The sequence below is a fragment of the Haliotis cracherodii genome, unplaced genomic scaffold (genome assembly GCF_022045235.1).
Source record: "Haliotis cracherodii isolate W230 unplaced genomic scaffold, xgHalCrac1.p SCAF_4, whole genome shotgun sequence".
Taxonomy (NCBI): Eukaryota; Metazoa; Mollusca; class Gastropoda; order Lepetellida; family Haliotidae; genus Haliotis; species Haliotis cracherodii.
Window position 1 is genome coordinate 9,250,076 of NW_027266297.1, and position 27,667 is coordinate 9,277,742.

At 43.0% G+C, this 27,667-nt stretch overlaps 1 protein-coding gene across 1 annotated transcript in view; it reads right to left on the reverse strand.

Annotated features, from left to right (window-relative positions):
- Nucleotides 1–5,521: 5,521 nt before the first annotated feature.
- The window catches only part of LOC139479246 (uncharacterized), a 30,357-nt gene continuing 8,211 nt past the window's right edge, over nucleotides 5,522–27,667 (reverse strand). Inside the window, exons 9-21 of the mRNA XM_071262103.1 lie at nucleotides 24,629–24,789; nucleotides 22,281–22,382; nucleotides 21,201–21,284; nucleotides 20,380–20,506; nucleotides 18,279–18,452; nucleotides 16,784–17,005; nucleotides 13,406–13,512; nucleotides 12,607–12,682; nucleotides 10,819–11,055; nucleotides 9,614–9,856; nucleotides 8,123–8,362; nucleotides 7,352–7,417; nucleotides 5,522–6,671 (exon numbers count right to left, since the gene is read on the reverse strand). Coding sequence (XP_071118204.1) covers nucleotides 6,523–6,671; nucleotides 7,352–7,417; nucleotides 8,123–8,362; nucleotides 9,614–9,856; nucleotides 10,819–11,055; nucleotides 12,607–12,682; nucleotides 13,406–13,512; nucleotides 16,784–17,005; nucleotides 18,279–18,452; nucleotides 20,380–20,506; nucleotides 21,201–21,284; nucleotides 22,281–22,382; nucleotides 24,629–24,789 — 1,988 coding nt within the window. The 3' untranslated portion in view covers nucleotides 5,522–6,522. The remainder of the gene's footprint in view (nucleotides 6,672–7,351; nucleotides 7,418–8,122; nucleotides 8,363–9,613; nucleotides 9,857–10,818; nucleotides 11,056–12,606; nucleotides 12,683–13,405; nucleotides 13,513–16,783; nucleotides 17,006–18,278; nucleotides 18,453–20,379; nucleotides 20,507–21,200; nucleotides 21,285–22,280; nucleotides 22,383–24,628; nucleotides 24,790–27,667) is intronic.

The following is a 27,667-nucleotide window of genomic DNA, read 5'->3' on the forward strand; positions in this document are numbered from 1 at the left end:
GCACCATGTGCAACATCGCCATAATAAAAAAACGGCAGCAGACAGTGTCAATTGTGTTTTCCTTGGAGTGAGTGAGTATGGTGTTACGCCGCTTTTAGCAATATTCCAACAATATCACGGTGGGTGGACACAGACGGGCTTGTTCCTATGTCGGGAATCGAACCCGGGTCTTCGGCGTGACGAGCGAACGCTTTAACCACGAGGCTACCCGACCGCCCCTGTTTTCCTTGGAACACCTGCTGGCTGCATTTAGCTGAATCACACACTTTTGAGTCCATAGTCATAACGTTGTGCTTCTCTAACTCATAATATCGTTTATCTCTACCATGTAATGCGCGCGCGTGCGTGCGTGCGTGCGTGCGTGTGTGTGTGTGTGTGCGTGCGCGTGTGCCATCAGAGGTAACTAAATGGATCGGGTGGTCAGGCCCACTGACTTGTTTGATTGCGTGTCATCGTTCCCTGATGGCATGGATCGTTTGTGTGACTCAAATCATTTAGAGGCCAAACTGTCTACTTTCTGTGCACCTGGTACATTTGGAAATAAGTGTATGTAAAATTATGTTCAGTGGGCTTCGCGTTTCTGTGACTATGAAGATGTCCTTTCGCAGTCCAAGATTTACTAACCTTTCCCTGTTTAGAATGTTAGGCCCCAATATGTTACATTGACACGAATGTGACGTCACAAATATATTGTTATAATGGTGAACAGATCTGGATTTGTGTGACGTTTTTAAAACGATTTTACCGCTGCTTCATTTCTTTTCTGCTCCTTGACCGGCTGTCATTCCAGTCAGGTGGCAAGTGATATGCACAGTGTTCTGAAATGTTTATCTGGGCTGACTGAAATACTATTAAAGAAAGTGTTACACTGATATTGAACCTGCATTGCCTTAATAATAAACCTTAAATGCCTTCAATTATATTTTCCAAGTTGATGATGTAATACAATATCTAGACTACACTTCTTTGTTACTTCTGCTTCCAAACTCTTGTCCGTTCTCAATGATGTCCAATACATGTAAGAGATTCGTTTGAACATTAAGACACACACTTATAGAATCAGTCTGAACACGATTTACCCCCTGAAATCCCCCCTCTGCGGTGATTCTTAGCAATTGTTAAGCTGGGCTGTATTTGACCAGTCGACACCACTAGCACATGACCGTCGGGTGATGTAAACATCACACCTTGCAATCGACTTGTACGCCTTGTCAGACGGAAAAGCCACAGAAAACTGCTTTTAAGTACCTCCATCTGTTTGAGTTTAGGTTAAAAATTCACTAAATTTAGCAAATTCATTGAATGTTTACTTGTGGTTTGTAGCCATAATTTCAATCAGTATATTTTGAATATATGTAGGAGAGACAACGAGGACCAAAACATATGGATAATAACTTCCTTGTTATATTGTAAAATATCACATACAAAAAAGTTGTTATCCATATTTTGTTTGTCTAAGTTGTCATCCGTCAACTTCTAAGAAATGCCGCTGAAAGGATTCATGTAGGAGAGAATCTTCTGAATAAGTAACTAAGTATATATAAACACTGAACAGAGACTACTACTACTACTACTACTACTACTACTACTACTTAAAGTAGCCTGATGATGTAATCCCCTGAACCAAACGTACATCTACTACTACTACTACTACTACTACTACTACTACTTAAAGTAGCCTGGTGATGTAATCCCCTGAACCAAACGTACATCTACTACTACTACTACTACTACTACTACTACTACTACTTAAAGTAGCCTGATGACGTAATCCCCTGAACCAAACGTACGTCCCCCAGTTAGGAATAACCCCCCGAAACAGGGTTTCAGTACGCAATGCAGTAAATCGTCTTTCAGTTCCGCAGCCCAGTCAAACTTACCATACTGGAGATGGGACTTGCCCCAGGGGGAGGCACAGAACCCATCCAAGAATATCGCGGAAGCACCAACACAAATCCACACTTCTTGAGTGTGCGAAAGCAACAGAATAGCCAGATATACCTCGACTAAATTGCAAATTACCGAAGCAGCATTGGGACAAAGCCATGCCAATGTATTCGTACCTGATAGAGCAAAATATTCATGACCAGCTCGGGTGACTAAAGATGTATATGCGCCGTGCACCTGATGCGCTTACTGCCAACTCTCGCCAGGCGCCTTTGCATGAACCCTCAGTTCCCAACAGTAGCAGAACCGAAATCGCAAGTTACCGGATGCAGTTGTCACTGATGGCCAACACATGGGTTTATCCCTTATGTTGGCCTCGACGGTTTGGAGTTTTCTCCCGATTCCGACCCCTCTTCTGCCAATGATCTCTCTGATGATCCCTTTTTTATTTTTTGTATGTCATTCAATAATCGAATCCGTGATTTGCCGACTGAGAAACGGAGTCCAATTGAACATTTTAACCATTTGTTCCCCACAGAATCAACTTGATAAATTAAATAACATTATTTCAGTTTCTCTTAATGCGGACTGTTCTTTGCATGACATTAACTTTTGCATGTATGCTGCTGCTCGAACACTGGAGGAATTCCATACAGTTTCCAAAGACAATGAACCACAAAAGGGTAACAAACAAAATCATCAAAATTTTAAAGATAACCCGGTTCCAAATAAAGCTAAATAAAACAAGGACAGATATATCCTGGATAAAACTTTGCTTGAAATTACGTGACACAGGGCAATCAATGTGAAAAAAAATAAATAGGGAAAAAAATAAAAACAAAATATAAGACACCAAAAGAGAAAATTTTAAATCAAATTCTTAATTCTCTGAAGGCAAAGTGAAAGTTTTGAACAGAAGGAAAATGAAAGTGGGGCAAGAAAAAAAGTTAATAAAATAAAATAAACTGAAGTTAATAAAACAAAATAAACTGAATCTAATGACGGCGGTCTGTAAACATACGAATCTGAACCAGACAATCCAGTGATTGATACGATGAGCATCGGTCCACGCAATTAGGGTACGATGACATGCATCAACCAAATCAGCGAGTCTGACCACACGATCCCGTTAGTGCATGGTGCAGAGATAATATGACCTCATAGACAGGATGGAATATATCTGTTCGATCATCGCCACATGCAGTGTATCGAAACCCCATCTCGTGGGGAGCAATAATTAATGTTGTCAGGGAAACAGTTATTGTTTCCTCCCGAATTGTACTTAAAGTCGGGGTAACTTCTGCTGATAGAGCGTGTACAATGTACGCTTAATTCTCTTTTGTTTTAGTTATCATACCGTAGACTTGTTGGTATGAAAGCCCCAGAGCTTGGGCAGTTCGGTGATATACTCAAATGTCGTGTGCCATGGCTATGGCTGTGCAAGTGTTATGCAACATGCATCATGGGAGCAGTTTTGACAAAACAAATGCAGCCTCATTTTGTTATTTTGATTTGTTTTTTTGTCGATTTGATGTTTTATGAATACCACTACATTATTATGATAACTGAGTCAGATGCTCATAGTTCTATAGTCCGTTTCAGGATTCTTTGTGACTGAAATACTTCAAACCACAGGTAGGTAGATTGGTAGATACTCGATATTTTAATAACAACAGTCTGTGAATTATTGTATCCTTTTTTAACGGGCAAAAAACATTTTTACAGCATTTCGACAGTGCTTTGAACAAGCAGTCACACACACACGTTTGTTTAGTTGTTTGTTGTTTAACGCCGCACTCAGCAATATTCGGGCTATATGACGGTGATCTGTAAGTAATTGAGTCTGGACCAGACAATCCAGTGATTGACAACATGAACATCGATCCACGCAGTTGGGATCGATGACATGCATCAACAAAGTCAGCGAGCCTTACCACCCGATCCCGTTAGTCACCTCTTACGACAAGCATAGTCGCCTTTAACAGACACAGGTGCCTGCACGTCGCTATATTAGTCCAATAAACTTGAACGCGACGTTAATCCCAATTTCACATCACACCTGGTTTTATACATATATTCAAACGAGTGAAAAGGTAGCAAAAGCGGCTGTCCTGGTAAAAAACTGCGTGTTATTATTCTACTAACACACACTGTGCACACAATAGCTTATTACGATAATATAACGCCAATGTAGATTTGAAAGCAATAATTGTCACTTCGTCTCTGATTTTGTATTGCAGACTTGTAAAGTGATGTGACAATGATTATCCTCCCACTAGTCGCTAAAAGTCCTGCGGACGTAGACACAACCAATTAAGCAATCACTAAACCACCTGCCAACAAAAGCACATGTCTGACTAGGAAGGTGAGGTGAGGTGAAATGGGGTTTAACGTTGCGTCCAAGATTATTGCACTTACATAGCGACGTGCATGTACGTGTGTGTGTTTGTGTGGCTGCTTGTACTAGTCCGGACTGATGCCGATTTATAGTGCTAGCTCACTGAGATACCATGCCGCAGTTTACCCCACATGAATACCCCACTCAGACACAGTATACTGACTCCGAGCCGACCAGTCCTTGTTTTAGCCCCTTAATGCCGAGCGCCAGACAGGGTAACAACAAGTACCATCTTTTTACGTCTTTTGGTATGACGCGGCCGGGGATCGGACCCCGGACCTTCAGCTCTCCGGGCGGACGCTCTACCACTAGACCACGGATGCGGTCCTGACCAGGAGGACCGAAGTGATATTATTAATAGAATCCGACATTCTGTCCTACGTCTTTGAACCTGTCGGACATTTAGCGAAGTGATATTGTTTCAGGACAACGGTCCAGGGCAAGTGTTATGTATTGCGATATATACTTGTAATCTAGGTTGGACTGGTCAAACCAGTGGTCGAAAGAATGAGAAGCACTCATTAGCAAGAGGATGTCAGAAATGAGATTGTGATCATTCCATTGAGTCCGAAACAAGCAAGGGACAACGACGGATGACTCGACACGATTAGAGATCATTAGTCCCAGGGTCCTGCCCCATTTTCGCGAAACGATCTTACCCAAGTCTTAAACTCAGATTGAACTCATTGAGTTTCAATGACCAAGTCTCGTTTCTCAAAGCAAACTCAGTCAAAAGTATTTGGGATCGATCGCAGTTCATTTTGTGTGCGTTATCTAATCGGCCTTGGCGCGGACATCAACTTCTGTTTCTCATGAAAAATTGAACTTAGTTCGTTTCGAGAAAAGCATTTTGCTGAGTTTTCTCAAATTTGAGCAAAAACTCAGACTAAAGTTTGTTTCGAGAATCAGTGCTAGATAATCTGAGCACAATGTTTGTTTGTTTGTTGTTTAACGCCGCACACAGTAATATTCAAGCTATATGATGGTAGTCTGTAAATAATGGAGTCTGGACCAGACAATCCAGTGATTGACACGATGAGCATCGATCCACGCAATTAGGATCGATGACATGCATCAGCCAAGTCACCGAGCCTGACCACCCGATCCCTTTAGTCGCCTCTTACGACAAGCATAGTCGCCTTTTACAGCAAGCTTCGGTTGCTGAAGACCTATTCTACCCCGGATCTTCACGGGTCTGTAAGCACAATGAAGGTGTTTGAGAGCAATACTCTCAAGTCCATGATGACATTTATTAACATAGTGCTTATGTACATACAAAACGTTATCACCTTCGTTATTACTTTGAAATAACTGTACAAACGACGAGGAAGATTGTTATCTTGGATAATGACACATCCACTGTCAGAGACAGCCACTGCTATGATGACATGGTTCGGTGCCAGTATGCGAGCATGAAGCCATTTTCGTTATTCTGGTTTGGCCAATCCTTTCCTTACAACCATTATTGTGCTTTAAGAACGTGTTTAAAGTGCTGCGAAACATTCAAATCTATTAAAGAGAGTGAGTGAGTGTGCGTTGGGTTAACGCCGCTTTGAACATTATTTCGGTTATATCACGACGTTATTAACACTGACGTTAGGAATCATACTCCGTCTAGTATATATTTACCATTACTGTCCCACGACGTGAAGTAATGATGGGAATCGTACAACGAACCACAGGGTCCCAGTGGTATCAACACTCATTTTATATGCATATACGGCTATTCTACCGGGATGAATATGAAAACGATAAGCTCCAGTAAGTGTCCATTGAGTTAATAACTCGTGTGGGTTTCTTGGAATTGCAAATCCAGCCAATAGTTCGTCATAAAGTTGCAAATTGTGTTGTCATTTTCTGGCTCAGCAAATACACATTAGACCAGAATAAATTATTAGAATTGTATAAACATTAATTTTTAAAATAAAATGCAACTGTCGATGGATGTGATTGACGTTGGATTGTCCGAAGGATTGGGGTTTCAAGTAGAGAGAGAAACATACTTTAGGGACATTAAAATGAGGTGTAAAGTAGAAAGCGAGGTTGTAAATTTGATAATTGCTATGTTATGGACTTAGAATACAGAACGCGAACCATCTTGAAACAATAGGCATTATGACCCTGGCAGAGCGAATACTTCATATTCAAATGTCTACTTCCTACTGACGCTACAAGATAAGATCGTTGATGCACTCAATGAGTAAGCATGTCTCTTTTGCAGTTTATATTTGTTAGTGTCAGTTGGCAGATAATGTGTCTTTGCTTGAGAATGAAACTGCCATTTCGTCAGAGTGGCCTCCCCGGTACTTGGTCCAGGCAAACAGTGCCCCGAATCCCATCAAGAGACCGACAACCAGCATGGCGAAGCCCAGACCGCCCATTGCACCTGTATGAGAATAAAGAGAACATGATCGTATACAGACAGATGAGTAAGTGAGTGAGTGAGTTTGCATTAATGCCATTTTGAACAGTCTATCAACGTGCAGTCAGGAGTAAGTGAGTGTTTGAGGATTAACGCCACCCTGCACAGTATACATACCTCCTATCACATACAATATGTTAACATAATTTGGAGAGTGTCAACCACAGCTAGTTGTTTTTGTCTTTCTCAGTACGGAAGCTTCGTTAAACATGAAATGCCGAGGAACGCTCAGGCGCCTAAACGGTGAGGTGAGGTGAAATGGGGTTTAACGTCGCGTTCAAGATTATTGCACTTATATTGCGACGTGCATGCGCGCGCGCGAGTGTGTGTGTGTGTGTGTGTGTGTGCTTGACCGGACTAATGCCGATTTAATCGTGCTAGCCTACTGAGATACCATGCCGCAGTTAGACACGAATATTCCACTGAGACACGGTATACAGATTCTCAGCCACCAAGTCCTTGTTTTAGCCCCTTAATGTCGAGCGCAAAACAGGGTAACAACAAGTATCATCTTTCAACGTCGTTTGGTATGACCCGACCGGGGATCGAACCCCGGACCTCCCGCCCTTCGGGAAGACGCTGTATCACCAGACAACGGAGGCGGTCCTTTGGGCGTAACTGAAATATGTATGTTTGGCGCTTACCTGAAGTATATTTGGCACTTGTGTCTTGATGAGGTATGTACCTCTGCCCATTGGGATAATACTGACCTGTGAACAGTATCAAGTCTTTGTTTTAACATGGACAAAACACAATATTCAACTGAAATATGGCAAAAATTGATTCAATTAAGCCTATAGTCCTCGCCATTCAAGCGATATTATCATGACATCGTTACCATCACATCGTTACAATCTGGATGAGGGTTAGCCATCAGGTGACTGAGAAAGACTACTAGGCAGTGGGATAGCGAAAGTTTTTCGCAGCCCGAACTGAAAGAAAAAGACAAGTGTGCCCGTAGTATTTCAAACACTGTTGACCTAGTTCGAGTTGGCTACATGCTAAATATAATCGTTCCCAGTCATCTTATCCGGATTCTAACCACGTGATCAACACTCAGTGATGATGTTTATTCCATCCACTTCCAAGAGATTTGTTTTGTTTGTTTGTTTGTTGTTTTACGCAGCACTCAGCAATATTCCAGCTATATGACGGCGCTCTGTAAATAATCGAGTCTGGACCACGCAATCCACTGATTGATATCATGAGCATCGATCCACGCATATTGGGATCGATGACATGCATCAACCACGTCAACGAACCTGACCGCCCAATCCCGTTAATCGCCGCTTACCTCAGGCACAGTCGCTTTTTACAGCAAGCATGGATTGTTGAAGACCTATTCTACCCCGGATCTTCATGGGTACGCCAAAAAGAAGTATCCAGTGTCAGCCCTGAGTGGTAGATGTACATACGGTTATATATAGAGCAGTAGGCAGTTGACTCGATGGTGATCTGTCCCACGTCCGACATGGACGCTGTCGAGAGTCGACACTCCGTCGTGTTGCCGCAGTAGTCAAAGCTGGCACAGGAGAACGTCTCCTCGTCCACGCACATCTTGGCGCACTGTTCCACACTGACCATCAAGATGATACGGTTGTCTTGAAGCGAGATCTGGCGGTTAGCGGTCTGCTTGAAGTCGTCAGCGTAGTTCCCTGGGAATAAAATATGTCCACATGCAGCATCTTCCGAGGCAGGAGAGTTAACTGACTTCAAAAGTGGACTTTTAAAGTCAGTTAACTCCCTTGCCTCGGGGAGATGGCATGCAGAGGCAGGTCCGTACTTTAAATATAAGGGGTTAAACACAACAGTAAAGTCGCGAAGTAAAATAAAAAATACAGTGTCTGAAAAATTATTCGGGTCACTCGACTCACTCCTGCACCCTCTCCTTGGGTCCATCAGTGACATGCTTATATATATATACTTTGGTATTTCTTAAACCCTGAGATCATATGTATAGTAAATAGTGGAACATGTAATATCAGGTCGAGTTCGATCCATCTTCCCGAGGCAAGAGTGCCCACAAGCCTATACTAAATTTTGTTCTTCACCATTGTTCTTTCGAGCCGACTTTTCTGTGATGAAACAGACACGATCGGGAGAGGACTATCGCTCATCGAGTGTCCAATCACAGAAAGTTTTGAAACGTTTCGAAAACATGGCCGCTGAGTTTTTGATATTCGAGTAGGGATGGACAAGCTTGATTTTTCGTCGCTTTTAACAGTATTCAAGTTATATCACGGCGTGTCAACTTAATGTGGGAGGAATGCCGAAGTGATGCAGGTCTCAGACGTTTCCAACTTCGGTGAAACCCAAGAGCACGGGTATGGTGCTGACAACCCTAGAAACATAATCGGGGCGAATCAGGATTCGAACCCACAATCATAGGTTTCTGGCGTGCCCAAGGGACGCAACTCCGCACAGCGAATCGCAGCGCTTTAGACGACTGGGCCAAATACCGGTGTGAGCACTCTTAGAACCCAGGCCGTGCTACACCTGCAAAAACAGGTATGTATTTAATTAATGCATAATCAAATTGTCGGCATCTTATGCGTGCACCGGTTAAGGAGGAAGGCTGTTTACAGAAAGTCATGAAGTGCTGATGACGTCCAATCACGTTGTCCATTGAGGTACACTGCCGGGAAAAACAAATTGTATTCTTGAAAATTGGCCTTGGCCAAAACACTACAAAAACTATGAAAACGTTACTAGGCTCCAAAAAGCCACAATGGTACCCGTAACAAATGCGCGCCAATCGAATAACCATTTCGTATTTTTTTCCATTTCAGAAACCATGAAACATGGGTGTGTAAACTTTCTTTTGCCCGGTAGTGTAGTTCTTACAAAGACATGTCAGAAACACCGGATCATATTATGGACTGGTATTGCGACAACTGATTACTAACTTGAATAATGGTTGCACGTTGGGTCTTGTTTCACGTGTCCCTTGGGTGTATCGAAAACGTGGGTGTGGCCGAGGAAGCAGGCGTTGATGTTGGGGCAGAAGTCGAACGATTTACAAGGGAAGCTCTGATAGTCCGTGCACAGCTTGGCGCATTGGTTCGGGGTGTTGATGTTCTGGTAGATGGTGTCGGAGTCGGAGACGACCGTCGTTCCTTTAAGTTCTGTGAACTTTGCAGTGTAGTCACCTTGAGGAATGAAAGCGAAGGAGTGAGTGTGGCTTTACGCCGCTAAAAACAAATAATCCAACAATATCACGACGGGGGACACCAGCAAGGAAATTCACACATTATACCCATATGGGGCATCGAACCAAGGTCTTCGGCGTGACGACCGAACGCTTTAACCACTGAGGATTCGAATCAAAGATCTTAGGTTTCTGGCGTGTCAAGGGGACGCAACTCTACTCAGAGAAAAACACTTGAACATACAAGTCATCGACACAAGTCAATATACGACCCGCGTAAAGCTCCCTTGAATATTCAGGGTTGGAATTGTCTTCAGCCACCAGTGCTTGTCGTAAGAAGTGATTAACGGGATCGGGTGGTTGCATGTCATGGTATCCCAATTACATAGATTGATGCTCATGATGTATGCCACTCGATTGTCTGGTCATATAGCTGGAATAAAGCTGTATGCAGCATTAAACAACAAACAAACAAACACACGTCATGAACACCTTATTAATACGCAAGTATAATAGGTCGAAAAAAGCTTCCTGTAACCACTCTTGAAATAAATGTGTGACACTTCGTAGTTCAAAACCACATTTGCTTCAATTTATTAGGCAAGATGTTGTTGTTGGTTTTGTTTAAAGGCGCATTCGGTAATATTCCAGCCCTATGACGGCGGCTTGAGAAAATCTGGACACCGGAGAAAGTCACCGGACTTAAACATGCTGTCCTTTAAGTCAGCTGGCCTCTTACAACATGTAATGGTTACTGAAAACCTATTCTAACACGGAATCACTTCGAGGGTATTAGATACGAACATGCAATTATTAAAATGAAGACATTTCATCACATTCTGAACTAAGGCTTGACTCATCCGATCCCGTTAGTCGCCTCTCACGACAAGCATAGTCGCCTCTTACGTCAAGCATAGGTCACTGAAGACCTATTCTAACCCGGATCTTCACGGTTCTACTTACGGATGTACAGGTTGCAAGAGGCGTTGTTGACAATGAGGTCGGGTCTCTCGTCAGGATGGACGCGGCTGAGGGTGCACATGCCGTTGGTAAGGCAGTACTCAAAAGACTGGCAAGTGAACTCAATCTCTGCCACACACTCCGACGCGCAGCTATCAACAGCCATCCCCGTCAACTGCATATCGCCGGAACCCCTGACAGCCTTGTTCGACTCGGAGATAAACTGGCTTAGGGCTGTCACTGTGCAGGCGGCAAAAGGAAAAGGCGTACAGTAAAAGATCATCAGAAAAAATCTGATATCAAGAGTCAATCTGACTTAATCTGTTCATCGCCGATAATAATTATAACTTTAACAAAATAATCTCGAATTAAACAATAATACCTAAACCTAAACACCTATCCGTACCCTAAAACCCACCCCGCTACCAAAACACTCACCCTCTACTGAAACATCCACCCTACCTAAACACCAATCCATCATCCATAGACCAATCTTCCTACCTAAACACCAATCCCTCCAGCTAAACACCAATTTCACCGAAACATAAATCCCTCTGCCTAAACATCCACCCTTCTACCTTAGCACAAATCCCTCAGCCTAAACATCAACCCCCATACCTAAACACAAATCCCCTTACCTAAACACAAGTTTTTCTTCTTAAACACCCACCCCCTTACCCAAACACAAGTTATTCTTCTTAAACACCCACCCCCTTACCTAAACACGAGTTATTCCTCTTAAACTCCCATCCTCTTACATAAACACAAGCTATTCTTCTTAAACACCCACCCCTTACCTAAACACAAGTTATTCTTCTTAAACACCCATCCCCTTACCTAAACACAAGTTATTCTTCTTAAACACCCATTCCCTTACCTAAACACAAGTTATTCTTCTTAAACACCCATCCCCTTACCTAAACACAAGCTATTCTTCTTAAATACCCACCCCCTTACCTAAACACAAGTTATTCTTTTTAAACACCCATCCCCTTACCTAAACACAAGCTATTCTTCTTAAATACCCACCCCCTTACCTAAACACAAGTTATTCTTCTTAAACACCCATCCCCTTACCTAAACACAAGTAATTCTTCTTAAACACCCATCCCCTTACCTAAACACAAGTTATTCTTCTTAAACACCCATCCCCTTACCTAAACACAAGCTATTCTTCTTAAATACCCACCCCCTTACCTAAACACAAGTTATTCTTCTTAAACTACCACCCCCTTACCTAAACACAAGTAATTCTTCTTAAACTCCCATCCCCTTACCTAAACACAAGTTATTCTTCTTAAACACCCACCCCCTTACCTAAACACAAGTTATTCTTCTTAAACACCCATCCCCTTACCTAAACACAAGTTATTCTTCTTAAACACCCATTCCCTTACCTAAACACAAGTTATTCTTCTTAAATACCCACCCCTCTACCTGAACACAAATCACTCCGACCTAAACACCCATCCTTCTACCTAAGCACACAGGTTTGTCAGCACCATACCCGTGCTCGTGGGTTTCACCGAAGTGGTAAACGTCTGAGACCTGCATCACTTCGGGCTTTCCGCCCACATTAAACTGAGACGTCGTGATATAACTGGAATACTGTTAAAAACGGCGTTATACCCCACTCACTCACACATTCTCTCATCTTAAACACCCATCCTTACACCGAATCCTTGGTTGTTTTGTTTATACACGATCATACTTTTAATGTTACAATATCATTCACCTGACACACATCAAGGCATTATTTTCGAAGAGATAAAACATTCCAGAACTATTCACCTTTGTTCGTAGATCCTGCGACTGGATTTCTAATAATATCAGTTGTTATTGAAGAAGCCTTAAAAACTTTATTATTCTGTAACAGAAACATCAAGGTAAATATGTTGCATGTATGATGTGTTGGTTATCAACGCATTTAAAGTTGGGGCGGACCCGGGTGAGAGATCGTGGGTTCAACGTGTGGTTACAACTGCTCTTACTACTACTACTACTACTACTACTACTACTACTACTACTACTACTACTACTGACCGCCTCCGAGGTCTAGTGGTAGAGCGTCCGCCCGGAGAGCGGAAGGTCCGGGGTTCGATCCCCGGCCGCGTCATACCAAAAGACGTTAAAAGATGCTACTTGGCCGGGAATTCAAATATGGAATTCAGTTGGGGGTGAAGTTTGGTGAGGTGAACGGGAAGGCCAGGTTTGGGTGGGGTGCTCATACATGTATATTGAACTCATTCGTTCACTTGATGTGGGGTGGACGTGGGTTTGGGTGGGTTGGGGGATCTAGCACAAAATAGATCACAAATATAATTAAAACCGTGCCACTGTGCCATTATAAAAGATCAATTTCAGCAAAGACGAATGAAGTGGAGCATCGACCCAGGGTCTTCCGTATTAAGATGCAATGATGTTACTGCTAGACGACCATCGTATCCACATCAAATTGGCCCACATTTTGTAAAGGTCAAACAAGTTGACATTGGGCGTTAAAGGGCTTATAGTGTTAAAATGTTTGGAATGTTCAAAGAGTTGATGACATAAGTGCTTTCAGGGCAATTGTCTTAAAATATACACACACCGCTTGTTTAAGAGTTACTATCAAAGCGTTGGTAAAAACATAGTCTTTGAGGACTTCGTATGCGTCCTGGAGGGCGATTTCATGTTGCACGGGTCCCGACAGCACACCTGAAAACAATCCAGATCTTAAAATCTGTATTGTGAGTGAACGTTGTTTAACTGCGAAGTCTGTACAATTCCATCTACCATATGGCGGTCTGTTACACAGGCATTCGTTATTGGTCAGTAAATAAAAATATATGCCCCCTCTAACTAAATAGACATATGTAATGGTTGTTTCATTTATAAAAGAGAAGCTTTCGTAAAATCACCGAACTCAGTAAATACATAGAGGTTATTCTATCAGGTGAGTGTGTTCTGGGATGACTAATACATCAGCATCCTGTGTGATTGTTTGTTTGTTTGTTTGTTGTTTTACGCCGCACTCAATAATATTCCAGCTATATGACGGCGGTCTGTAAATAATCGAGTCTGGACCAGACAATCCAGTGGTTGATATCATGTGCATCAGTCCACGCAATTGGGATCGATGACATGTATCAAGTCAGCGAGCCTGACCACCCGATCCCGTTAGTCGCCTTTTACGACAAGCATAGTCGCCTTTTATGGCAAGCATGGGTTGCTGAAGACCTATTCTACCCCGGAAGGTTTTGTTTGTTTGTTTGTTGTTTTACGCCGCCCTCAGCAATATTCCACCTATATGACTTAGTGAATTTTGAACCTAAACTCAAACAGATGGAGGTACTAAGAGGCAGTTTGCAAGGTGACGGTCATGCGCTAGTGATGTCGACTGGTCAAATACAGCCCCAGCTTACAATGTCTAAGGATCACCGCAGAGGGGTTGTTTCAGGGGGTAAATCGTGTTCAAACTGATCCAGCGGGCCTGACCACCGTATGAGGAAAAATCAAACTTTTTGAGCCTTGGCTCCAACGATACCCAAACTTGTAAAATGCCTGAGCTCCTTCCCAATTAGACTCTGATTTTCAGTATCTTAGACTATTGTTTGATAATGATAACAATTGTAGTGTATTGTTTATAGCGGAATAGTGTCTCCACATTCCGAAGTTAATTCTGACTCGATCGCCGATTGAAAAGGGCTACAAAATGTTTGTTTGTTAACACTAAAAGTAGTATCCACCTGACCTTTATCGGTTATAACGAACACGGTTATAACAAACTGACCAATATAACGAACTTATTTTTTAGTCCCAGCCATTTGATGTATATATGCTGTATATATGCTTATAACGAACTACGGTTATAACAAACTAAAATTAGTGGTCCCTTTGAATTCGTTATAACCGTAGTTGACTGTATATGACCCCAACGGATACCGTTCTTTTCGCTGACTTTTCCTGTCGGGAAACCCACCCATTATTATTATAGGCATGGAAGTGTAATACATATTTAGATAATTAAAGGGAAGTTAAATCAATAAGTCATAGAAATAGGAGGGTGTTTGTGCCAGATATTATAACAAGAATTGGCACCATCTCAGAGTGTGAGGACACACTCTTCGCCAGAACGGGGGTCGTATTATAGGCATAAAAGTACAGTAATTAACAACTAATTAAAGTAATTAACAATTCATTAAGACACCTACGTCATTGTATATAAAGGCCAAGAAGAGGAGTTGAAACCAGCAAGATGTAAACATAACACATTGATATATATAGATACGAGACGGGCAATTCTGATAGCTGAAGACTACGGGGAACATACTTGGCCACGAATAACCAGGGGTGAGGGTAGTAGGTCGAGGGTTATACGTTAATAAAAAAAGATTAACCAGATGCCGAAATAGATAAAAATCGGAACAGAGATGAGAGGGACGGAAACGTCAGGGTCTTGAGACAGATATGGTATTGGGGGGAAATAGTTCGAATTCCAAAAGGGTGAGAAGCTACATCATGGCAAGTCCGAATAAGGTGCTGGTTATTAGATAGGAGTGGGTTAGAATGATCTAGTGTAGGGGGGAAAGGTGGCTGACCAATGATAGATAGAAAAATGAGTAGAGCTGTGACGTAGGTACCGGTTTAAAAAGGGGCAAAAGCCCCAAATAAAAAACTACGGCTGGAGAGACGAATAGAGACGGCTAGAGACCGGCTAGGTAGCGGCCGCGGCTGGGGAGACTACGTCTGGACTGGTACTCCGCTCTCGGCTTGTTGTCTCGATCTTTCGAACCAGAAACCAAACCTAAGCACCAGCATTTCGACTGAGACTGAAGCTTTGCGGCCGAAGTCTCATAATTAAGTGACAAATAGTGTGGGTTGACCGGCAACACAAAGTGGGAATAAAAGCTGTTAAACCAAGATCACTCTTTGTGCTTGTTGGAGGAACTACGGTAATTCATCCAAGGCCCTCTGGTACTGACATTGTACCTCTCGCTCATCCCTGTCTGTCAGCACCAAGGACGAGGGGATTGCCGTGGTTCAGGTGAGGAGGTAACGACTGTTACACTCCGGTTAATTAACACCAATTAACACCTGTAATTAAGGTGTTAAAAGTACCTTGGATATTATATGATAAAAACCTATTATCAGTGCTTAATCCGTTAAATAACAAACACCCCCAAGTAAACAAAACTAAACTCAGAACTTAGGACATGATGCACGTGTTTGACATGTGACCATATCGAATGAAGCCCAAACTATTTGTTATGGTGTCTTTAGGTGTCATATTAGGTTAGCAGAAAAAATATATTGGGCGAGGCGTCAGCCGAAGGCACCATAACGAATTTATTGTGCCGAAAAGTTTACACTCTCTGGTGTCCATATCGCACGTGTCATGTCAAAATGAAAACTTGACACTTACAACCGTACGATGGCGTTAAGGGTCAAAGGGAGACTACTCTTCAAACCTTAGAGGCCAAACCTTGTTGAGAATTTTAACTGTATTCTGTATCAATAAAGTCACGAGCGTGATATTAAAAACCCAGATTAATGCCTTTGTACATCACAATTAATGATAGTAAGACATAAACCAGTGTCAAATAACGAATTTCGGTACGAAATATGTGAGGTGGGTGTTGGAAAATCCAAGATGGCTATTACTGACGGTATACGGTCTCATATGAGGCCAGTATCAACCATCTTGGATTTTCACTGACAGAATAGACAGTACATGTGGGGTGAGTAGTTTGATTTGTCAATCTCACTTTGAGGCAGAATACTAGTTCAACTGCTATCTATTACGCCTTATTACATATATGGTCAAGGGTAGGTAACTCCCAACAGCATTGAGGCCTTACATAACTCTTGAGCTAGTGAATGGCCGGTATTTATTAAACTACTTCCGAATCCATTATACATCAATATCAGTAATGGTAAAGCAGTTAAATTTTTTAAAGTTGTTACTACTACAGAAGCGCCAACTTACGTGAATAATGGTCACAGGTGGCACTTGTCGACAGTTCGGTACCATCCGGGGTGTAATGAGTACTCTGCGCACACGTTTGCGCACCTGGACAAATATCGAAGCTATTGCAGGTGGCTTTTGTCGTGTCGCACGCACTTGCGCACGTAAAGGCGTCAGTCACGCCGGTCAACGTGACGTCATCCTTGTACTGGGCCACGAGGTTCGGCCATCGTCGGAATTTAGCTAAAAAAGCAGAAAAGTGTTGTTACAAATGGGTTTGTTTTAGACAGGATATAGGGTGTATTGAACATACAATGCTAATGTCAAGGTTGGGTGTTGCCAAAAAACGTAAGGGTCGCGTGGACAACTTTCATGGTTCGGGTTTACACGAGTGACCCATACTCGCTAAATTTCGTCCCGAAGCTACGCCATGATCCGCTGACTGAAGTTCTTAATCACAGATTCGTCCTGACAAGGCTCATTTCAACATTATCTATAATTATGGGATTCAAAGTGAAGCAACCAACTGCGTCACCTTGACTTTTCCTTCAAAGTCAAGCCGTTTTAAAACCAACTCATTTTGTTCGATTTTGTCAAATGTTACAACACAATAAATTACCATTGTAACACGTCTTTCCCCGTTACTGATACATATTCCTAAGTTCCACTCGAAACTGTAGCATTAATATTATATGATTATATCATTTACCATAGTCTTGTGGTAGAGCGTCTGAGAGCGGAAGGTCGGGGTTTCGATCCCCGGCCGCGTATACCAAACGTTAAAGGAGGTTACTTGTTGTTACCCAGCCTGGGGCTCGGCGTTATGGGGCTAAAACAAGGCCTGGTCGGCTCGGAGACAGTATATATATTCATGTTCACCTGCGGCATGGCATCTAAGCGGGCGAGCACAATATGATAGGCATTAGGCCGGACCGCACACACACAATGTTTGCATTAAAAACTATGAGCCTAATTGTTTTTCAGAAAAAAAACCCACCTTGCAACATTGTAATTCAGGGAATTTCTTTTGTTCAAAGGTCTGAATATTAATGGGTCCCTGTTAACAGAAGATGTGCCAAGAAAGGAGTATTTATGTCATTCCATTCAGTTAATCTTTTTAACATTTATCAGGTATACCACTATGATTGTGCCAAGTTATACCTCGTATTTCTTAAAACAATAACAAATGTTTCAGGAAGTCAGTGTTGTGAAAACTTATTACTATTTTTGTTTTCATAATATGTGTGTTTTAAATTTTTATATTACATATGCATTTAAACTCAAATGTGCCATGTTCTCATTCTTGATTCTGAAAGTACCACATGCAAAGTGAAATTTGTTTCATCATCTGGGTTTCACATGTGTGCTTAATGACAATATAGGAACTCGCATCTATAGGCGAATATGCCACAAAATGTCTTCGCGCCGTGTTAATCCACTGGATCTAAGTTATCTTGTATGCATATCGTTAGAATATTGAAAGAGTGTGGCGTGAGAAACAAACAAACAAACAAACCAATAGCGGGTGCCTTGTCTAAGAAAGTTGCAAGGAAGTACGTGTTGTCTTCATCCCAGTGAATAGATGATCTTTGTATCCGAATAGGACTCATATTTGTCAGTGTCGAAATTTTCGCAACAATCTGCGCTTGCAAGACAGTTCTGTATTGTGAAATGAATTCACTGGCGTCTCCTGCAAACAATACGTCGTAATCATAAACCATTATCCTTCTCTGAAACGTTATATATATAAACTGACGTCCAAAAGAAACTTTACCAACTGAAAATATAAATTTCAGACTAAGTATAATTTTTTTTTTGATGAAGTCTATCTAAAACGCATAACCTAAATACAACAATAGTGTATGCAGAAAATGTTAATCGTCGGTTACATGTTTGCGAGATAACACGCGAAAAAGTGAAAAACACGTGCACCACGGACAACTGCAAATGCACGTGCGGGTAAGGGTATAAAACGATTGCAACGGCGAGTCAGACATCCACAGTGATAAAGAAAACACAAAAGAAATGCCACGACTCAAAGTCGAACAACGTGAACGAGCCTTGGGCATGGTACAGATGGCAGCCACCCACGCCCATATTGCAAGAACCTTCGGTTGCTCCCGTGTTGCCGTTACCAACTTGATGCAACGTAACAGACAGACAGGGCGGACAGCGGACAGGCCAAGAACAGGCAGACCCAGGCTCACCATGCCCCATGATGACCGGTACTTGCGAACCTTGCACCTCCGAAATCGCTTCCTGCCAGTGACGTCATCGGTGACAAATGCCTTAGGTCACAGGGTTAGTCGACAGCCAGTGGCCAGGAGACTCAGGGTACATGGAATCAGGGCTTTTAGACCACACAGAGGACAGCTATTGACAGCGCAACATCGTCGTCTGCGATTGAGATGGGCCCGGACTGTACGACGTTGTCAACGACGTGACTGGCAGAGGGTTGTCTTCACTGACGAAAGTCGATTCTGTATGTTAAGGGCTGATGGAAGACAACGTGTTTACCGCCGAAGGGGTGAACGAACGGCGGCGTGTCGCGTGCAGGAGGTCGTACCATATGGTGGAGGGAGGGATCTGTAGGCAGGAGAGGACACCGCTGGTCATCCTTGACGGAAACTTGACAGCTCAGCGTTACATGGATAACATTCTTCGTCCAGTTGTCCTACCATTTCTCCAACAGCAGCCACGTGGTGTCATTTATCAGCATGACAACGCTGGAGCCCATACAGCCAGAACTGTCACTAACTTCCTCGCAGCCAACAACGTCAACGTCCTTTCGTGGCCTGCACGCTCACCCGACATGTACCCCATAGAACACCTCTGGGACTTGATGGATCTTCGTGTTCGACAACGACCACACTGTCCAGCCAATCGGCAAGAACTGATCTTGGCCCTCCAAGAAAAATGGCGTCAAATCCCACGTGACCTCATCAGACGACTGACTTTTTCTGTGCGTCGAAGAGTTTTGCGTGTATTGAGGCATTTAAGGGTCACACACGCTACTAATGACTTGTTATTGAACGTGAGCGATTGTTTATGTACTCTGCCTATTGTACATGATACTGAAAGCTCGAGTTTTGTACCACACCCAACTTTAGGGGGGTCTGACGTCATTCTCGGTCGCGGTATGATTGTCATTTTCAGTGTTGATTATGTTGATATATTGATCTTCTCAATACACTTTACTTCATGCTTGTATGTTTTGTTGTTTTTGAGCAAGAATGATTTCAAACTCTGGTAAAGTTTCTTTTGGGCGTCAGTTTATATAGGAAAATGGATTTCAAAACTATCTTTAAATACTATTCTCCTTGAAAATTAAGAAAACCAATGAAGAAAGTTGTTTGTAGTCATCGAGAAAAGGGACAATGATTCATACTGTCTCTCTACCTACATCCGAGTCACCAGAGACTTTTTTTCAAAGGATCTTGTAAACGGAATCCAAGCGCCTGTTATAATAGTACTGTTTTCTTCACTGATAAAATAAACGGATTGGCATATATTTATAGTTTGTAGTTCTGTCAAATCCTTCTTTAAAAAAAACATGCCTTTGTTTCTGTATCACCTTTCGTCACGATATAGCTGCAGCAGCAGCAGAGTCAAATTACCTGGGAACGTTATCTGAAAATCAGTCTGTTGCTCATCTGTGAAACAGGGCGTGATCCCAAAGGCGTTGAGCACATTAGGAGTTTCCTGGTCGAAGTCGTAGAAATCGTATATGTATCCCAAGCCACTCTGAAAAGAAGAATCGTGTTACCACCTTCCATAGGGTTGCTACTACTACTGCTATTGCTACCGCTACTGCTGCTGCTTCTAATATTATTGCTACTACTACCGCCTCTGCTACTACTATTACTTCTGCTACTACTACTGCTACTTCTTCTGCTACGGCGTCTGCTACTACTACTACTACTACTGCGCCTGCAAGTACAGCGACTACTACTACTACTACTGCTTCCGCTTCTGCTACTGTTGCTGCTAATGCTGTTACTACTCTTGCTGCTACTCTACTGCTGCTTCTACTGCTTGGTACCTCTTCAACTGCTCTTACTACTACTACTACTACTACTACTACTACTACTACTACTACTACCACTTCTACTACTACTACTACTACTACTACTACTACAAGAGGGGCACGGGGGCCCAGTCGTCTAAGGCGCTGCGATTCGCTGTGCAGAGTTGCGTCCCTTGGGTACGCCAGAAACCTATGATTGTGGGTTCGAATCCTGATTCGCCCTGATTATGTTTCTAGGTTTGTCAGCACCACACCCGTGCTCGTGGGCTTCACCGAAGTGGTAAACGTCTAAGACCTGCGCCACTTCGGGTTTTCCTCTCACATGAAGATGACACGCCGTGATATAACTGGAATACTGTTTAAAGCGGCGTTAACCCCCAACTCACTCACTAACACTAAAGTTACTCTCACCAAAGGTTCACTTATTTCAAGCCGAACAGGCGTGTCTGGGCTGTCACTGTCGCTTCCTATGTCATTGGAACTCGTCCAGTAATCCTAGAAAAATACACAAATACAATCATGAACTGATCAGGTCACATTCGTAGGTCACATGTAAAGCTAGAAGCATTTCGTGATAAATCATAGGCAATCAACTTGAAAATATCATTAACATGAGGCGTTTTTTAGGTTTATATTTTGTGAAAAAATGTCCAAAAATTAATGAAATCTGAAAGCCTTATAGTGTGATATGTCAATGATTATCAACTTTACAACAGTTTTGATGATGTCAAATGTTCTTATGCAATTCAGCAAATCTTCAAACTTCAACATGTCTTGTTATACTTAAATGAAGATTTTGAACTTAATGCCTGAAAAGTTAGTTAACCGCTTCAACAAATCAACAAATCAGGTGCTTAAGGTATATCAGGCAGCCAATCAGTAATTATAAAAAATAAAAACATATCTCCATCTTTTGGAATACAATATCATTCTCTCAATATCTCCCGTGGGAACCAGTTTCGGATGATAAGGGAAATGAAAGTCACATTGGCTGTAAAACGTAATAATCTTGGGAGCAGAAGGAACAATACGTCCTCTCAGTTGATTATAGCATATGTTTGATGTTCATTTGAAAATAGAGTTTTCGATATTATATCCACGAATGAACTTTACTTGCGCGTAATCGGCATCTTCCTTTATAATTTCTACATGGTTTTATTTTTTAAAATACAATTTGATCTTAAACTTTTAAAAATTGAAAAAATAAATTTTAACGATACTGCTGATGGGTATCTTTGACATCTTATCTTTGAAAATCTAAACTTTTCTTTTTTCGGCACGAATTTTCAACGTTTCAAACACGGTAGGGATCATGTCATTCATTTAACGAAAATCCCCCATCCATAAATTTCTATTTATAAACTGTTGCAGGAATGAGTGATGGTTAAGTGGAGATAATCAATTATAACAACAGATTTTCTAAAAAAATATTTCAATTACACACAAAAACATTAAACTTACTCTCACTTTATCTCGATTAAGTCAACTTACGCTCATGAAGTAGACTTCAAAAGATACATTTGACCCCATTCTTTCTGGGTAATCCGTTCTGATGGCTGAGTATACATCGCAGTCAATGCCCCTGACTGTTCTCTGTAAAGGTAGACGAGTACATTACAGTTTATTATAGCTAAAATGGATAGAATTATCATTAAACCGCCCGTATGTTATCAAAAATGAGCGGGACACTGTAACTTGATAATGCCCTCATATTGCTCGACGACGGGCCATTATCACGCCCGTTGTTAGGTGATGACATAGGATAGGAATAGGTGACGTCATGTTCAATAGTGACGTCATCTGGTTTGTTCTCTGACGTTACCATATTTGTAAAGTGACATTCGTGTTGATTGCAGTATATGTTTCAAAACCGATATTGTTGTTTATTGTTGTTTCTATCCATTTTAGCTATAATAACGGTAACGCTACTTTTCAGGGCATTACCATTTGCAGAACCCCTCGGTCTTTTCAACTGGAAGACTTCTGGCTTTTTCAAATGATAATGCCCTGAAAAATAGCGTTACCCTTATTCTACAGTGAGGGAGTTTGGGATAAAGCCGCCTTGAAAAATATTTCATCATATCACGGCTTGTCAGTTTGATGCCGGGGAAAGCTCCGTTGTGATGCAGGTCTTACCGTTTGAGTGAAACTCACGATCATCGTTACAGAGCTGATAAACCTGAAACCATTAAAGGGGGTGATCGCGGCCTGTAAATAATCGACTCTGACCCATATAGACCAGTGATTGATATTATTAACACGCAATCAGGTCGGATCACCGGGTGCATCTTAGTTTCCTCTTACAAAGGTTGTTGGGGACCTATTGTAATACCCCGGAACACCAATGGGTCATTCATTCAACATTCATAGCGTTCTGGCATTCAGTAAACAAAATCGGAATTGAGATTTACAGCTACGAAATGCTGCTGGATCAGAGTGGATGCTTACCAATTCATCGTGTATGAGAGCTCGACCATATTATCACTGAGTGGAATGCATGCCAAAAACCAGATTAAGCAATCCATGAGACAGAGGACAAACACAATGAAGAGTAAATTTCAAGTTTCCCATGAAACGGGGATAAAGCCTGCCGTGAAAGATCAGGGTTGAGTAATTATGGCTTAATGTGTAAACAAATTAAATATATTTACTGACGAAAAAAGCCAAAATAATGTTTAAAGAAATAACCGGGATTCTAACACAAGATACATCTAAGGGGCGCAACTCTGCACAGCACATTGCGCCACCTAAGACGACTAGGACCCCACGGTTGACAATAACAACGTATTTAATAGTGTTAAGAATCATTACAAGTTGATATGTGGCTGATAAGAGGTCTTGTACTGTCCACCACTGGTCCAGACTCGATTATTTACAGACCGCCGTCATACAGCTGGAATATTGCTGAGTGCGGCGTTAAACAACAAACAAACAAACTCGTTCTCACATTATTCCTACTGACAGTATCACATTCTCACAACAGTATTTCTTGTGCTATTATCTGTTTTTATCACCATGTTTTCCAGTGACATCTTGTCGAAACCTGACGAACGGCATGTGTAAATGTATGTTTGACAATGTCAGGAATCGATTTGTAAACTTACTAATACATTTATATTAGTTTTTCATTGACGACTTGAGGCACCACAACAATTGAAGTATATGTCTCACACATTGCTATTTCCATGCATAAAAGAAATAACATGATAACAAAATACATGGCTATCAATAATTACTATGTGCCTGTAATATCTGGTAGTATAATACGGGAACTTTGCAAATATTTGTAAAGGATGGAGACCTGTGATACTCCACATGTCCTTGAAGCAGACAGAGTAACATAAAGATTAAGAACACACAATGCAATTTAGAAAATGGTCAAATGTAACAAATGTTATATTTGGGATAACACTTTCTTTGCAAAGTACAGATTCTCGTACGTTTGTTTTATTCAGGTTGAGTCCCATCTGGGATTCGAACCCACACTGCCAGATTGAGGCACCTAATCGCTGACTTTGTGTGCTGGTGATTAAGTGCCTCACTCTGGTATTTATTCAAAGGAATTGATTTCAATGTGTTTTTTTTATTTATCGAGTCATAAACGATCTACTCTGATACATAACTATAAACCCATTTTGAAGAAACTTGGCCAATCTGACCAATGCCTCTCAATCCTACCATCAGGAGTGTTCCTGGGGTAAACCAGATTGGGAAATCATCCATCAAATGGTGATAATTCCAGATGAGATGTTTTACCTTTATACTTCCAGACACGCAAACATATTGCAGTCAATTCTAAATGAACTCACAAGGATGTGTAATGACCACCATGCACCTACCTGCCCTGAATAAGAATAGGAGGGATTCAGATAGAAGAGCTGCTCTGGCTTCCTGAGATTGATCGGCACCGAGGTCAGGTTACGCGTGGCGTCCCATGTGGTGTTCTCTATGGGCACGATACTGCAGTTGAGGAACGTCCTGTCAATGACGTAGGCCACACCTGAAGAACACCAGATATTTTTCATATGCGTTTCCAGAGAAGGGGAGGAAGTATCTAGATAGGGGAGGGACGTATCCAGAGAGGGGGAGAGACGTATCCAGAGAGGGGGAGAGACGTTTCAGGAGAGGGGAGGGACGTATCCAGAGAAAGGGAGGGACGTATCCAGAGAGGGGGAGCGACGTATCCAGAGAAGGGGAGGGACGTATCTAGAGAGGGGAGGGTCGTATCCAGAGAAGGGGAGCGACGTATCCAGAGAAGGGGAGGGACGTATCCAGAGAAGGGGAGGAAGTATCTAGATAGGGGAGGGACGTATCCAGAGAGGGGGAGAGACGTTTCAGGAGAGGGGAGGGACGTATCCAGAGAAAGGGAGGGACGTATCCAGAGAGGGGGAGGTATGTATCTAGAGAGGGGAGGGTCGTATCCAGAGAAGGGGAGGTATGTATCTAGAGAGGGGAGGGTCGTATCCAGAGAAGGGGAGCGACGTATCCAGAGAAGGGGAGAGACGTATCTAGAGAGGGGAGGGTCGTATCCAGAGAATTGGAGGGACGTATCCAGAGAAGGGAAGGGACGTATCTAGAAAAGGGAAGGGACAGTATCCAGAGAAGGGGAGGGACGTATCTAGAGAGGGGAGGGTCGTATCCAGAGAATTGGAGGGACGTATCCAGAGAAGGGAAGGGACGTATCTAGAAAAGGGGAGGGACAGTATCCAGAGAAGGGGAGGGACGTATCTAGAGCGGGGAGGAAGGTATCCAGAGAAAGGGAGGGACGTATCCAGAGAGGGGGAGGTATGTATCTAGAGAGGGGAGGGTCGTATCCAGAGAAGGGGAGGGACGTATCTAGAGAGGGGAGGGTCGTATCCAGAGAACACCAGATATTTTTCATATGCGTTTCCAGAGAAGGGGAGGAAGTATCTAGATAGGGGAGGGACGTATCCAGAGAAGGGGAGAGACGTTTCAGGAGAGGGGAGTGACGTATCCAGAGAAAGGGAGGGACGTATCCAGAGAGGGGGAGGTATGTATCTAGAGAGGGGAGGGTCGTATCCAGAGAAGGGGAGCGACGTATCCAGAGAAGGGGAGGGACGTATCTAGAGAGGGGAGGGACGTATCCAGAGAAGGGGAGCGACGTATCCAGAGAAGGGGAGGGACGTATCTAGAATGGGGAAGTACGTTTCCAGAGAAGGGGAGGTACGTTTCCAAAATGGGGAGGACGTATCTAGAGAAGGGACGTATCCAGAGAAGGGAAGGGACGTATCTAGAAAAGGGGAGGGACAGTATCCAGAGAAGGGGAGGGACGTATCTAGAGAAGGGGAGGGACGTATCCAGAGAAGGGGAGGGACGTATCTAGAGAGGGAAGGGCCGTATCTAGAGAAGGGAAGGGACGTGTCTAGAAAAGGGGAGGGACAGTATCCAGAGAAGGGGAGGGGCGTATCTAGAGAGGGGAGGTACGTATCCAGAGAATGGGAGGGACGTATCCAGAGAAGGGACGTATCTAGATAGGGGAGAGACGTATCCAGAGCGGGGAGAGCTGTATCCAGAGAAGGGGAGGGACGCATCCATAGAAGGGGAGGGACGTATCTAGAGAGGGGAGTAACGTATCCAGAGAAGGGAAGGGACGAATCTAGATAGGGGAGGGACGTATGAGGAGAAGGCGAGGGACGTATCCAGAGAAGGGAAGGGACGTATCTAGAGAGGGAATGAACGTATCCAGAGAAGGGGAGGGACACATCCAGAGAAGGGGGGGGGGGGGGACGTACCCAGAGAAGGGGAGGGACGTATCCAGAGAGGGGAAGAGACGTTTCTAGAGTAGGGACGAATCCAGAGTTGGGGGGGGGGGGGGGGGGGGGGTTATCTAGAGAGGGGTGTAACGTATCCAGAGAGAGGGACTTATCCAGAGAAGGGACGTATCTAGATAGGGGAGACACGTATCCAGAGCGGGGAGAGCTGTATTCAGAGAAGGGGAGGGACGTATCTAGAGAGGGGAGGGACGTATCCAGAGAAGGGAAGGGACGAATCTAGATAGGGGAGGGACGTATGCGGAGAAGGCGAGGGACGTATCCAGAGAAGGGAAGGGACATATCTAGAGAGGTGTTGAACGTATCCAGAGAGGGGGAGAGACGTTTCAGGAGAGGGGAGGGACGTATCCAGAGAAAGGGAGGGACGTATCCAGAGAGGGGGAGGGACGTATCCAGAGAGGGAGGGACGTATCCAGAGAAAGGGAGGGACGTATCCAGAGTATGGGAGGGACGCATCCAGAGAGGGGAGAGTCGTATCCGGAGAGGGGAGAGACGTATCCAGAGAGACGAGGGACGTATCCCTCTCCCCTCTGTCTTCCCTGTTTGTGAAATTAATGTATAATATTCACTCCGCTCTCTGACGTAATCCCTTCATGATGAATTCATGGATGTACCCAGACAATCCCATTATCACTTTCAGAATCTACATCACATCGCCATCCATTCATATTGTACCATATAACATATCCATCCATGCATATCGTCCCACATAACATATGCACCCATGCATATCGTCCCACATTACATATGCATCCCTGCATATCGACACACATAGCCAAGCCATCCATGCATACCGTCCCACATGATATATCCACCCACGCATATAATCCCGCATTACATATACATCCATGCATATCGACACACATTACCAAGCCATCCATGCACAAAGACCCACATGGCATATCCATTAATGTGTATCGACTCATAACACCGATCCATAAATGCATATCGACCCATGTCATCAAGTTATCCATGCATACCGTCTCACATAACCAAGTCATTCATGCATATCTTCCCACATCACCAAATCATCCATGCATATCTTCCCATCACCAAGGCATTCATGCATATCTTCCCACATCACCA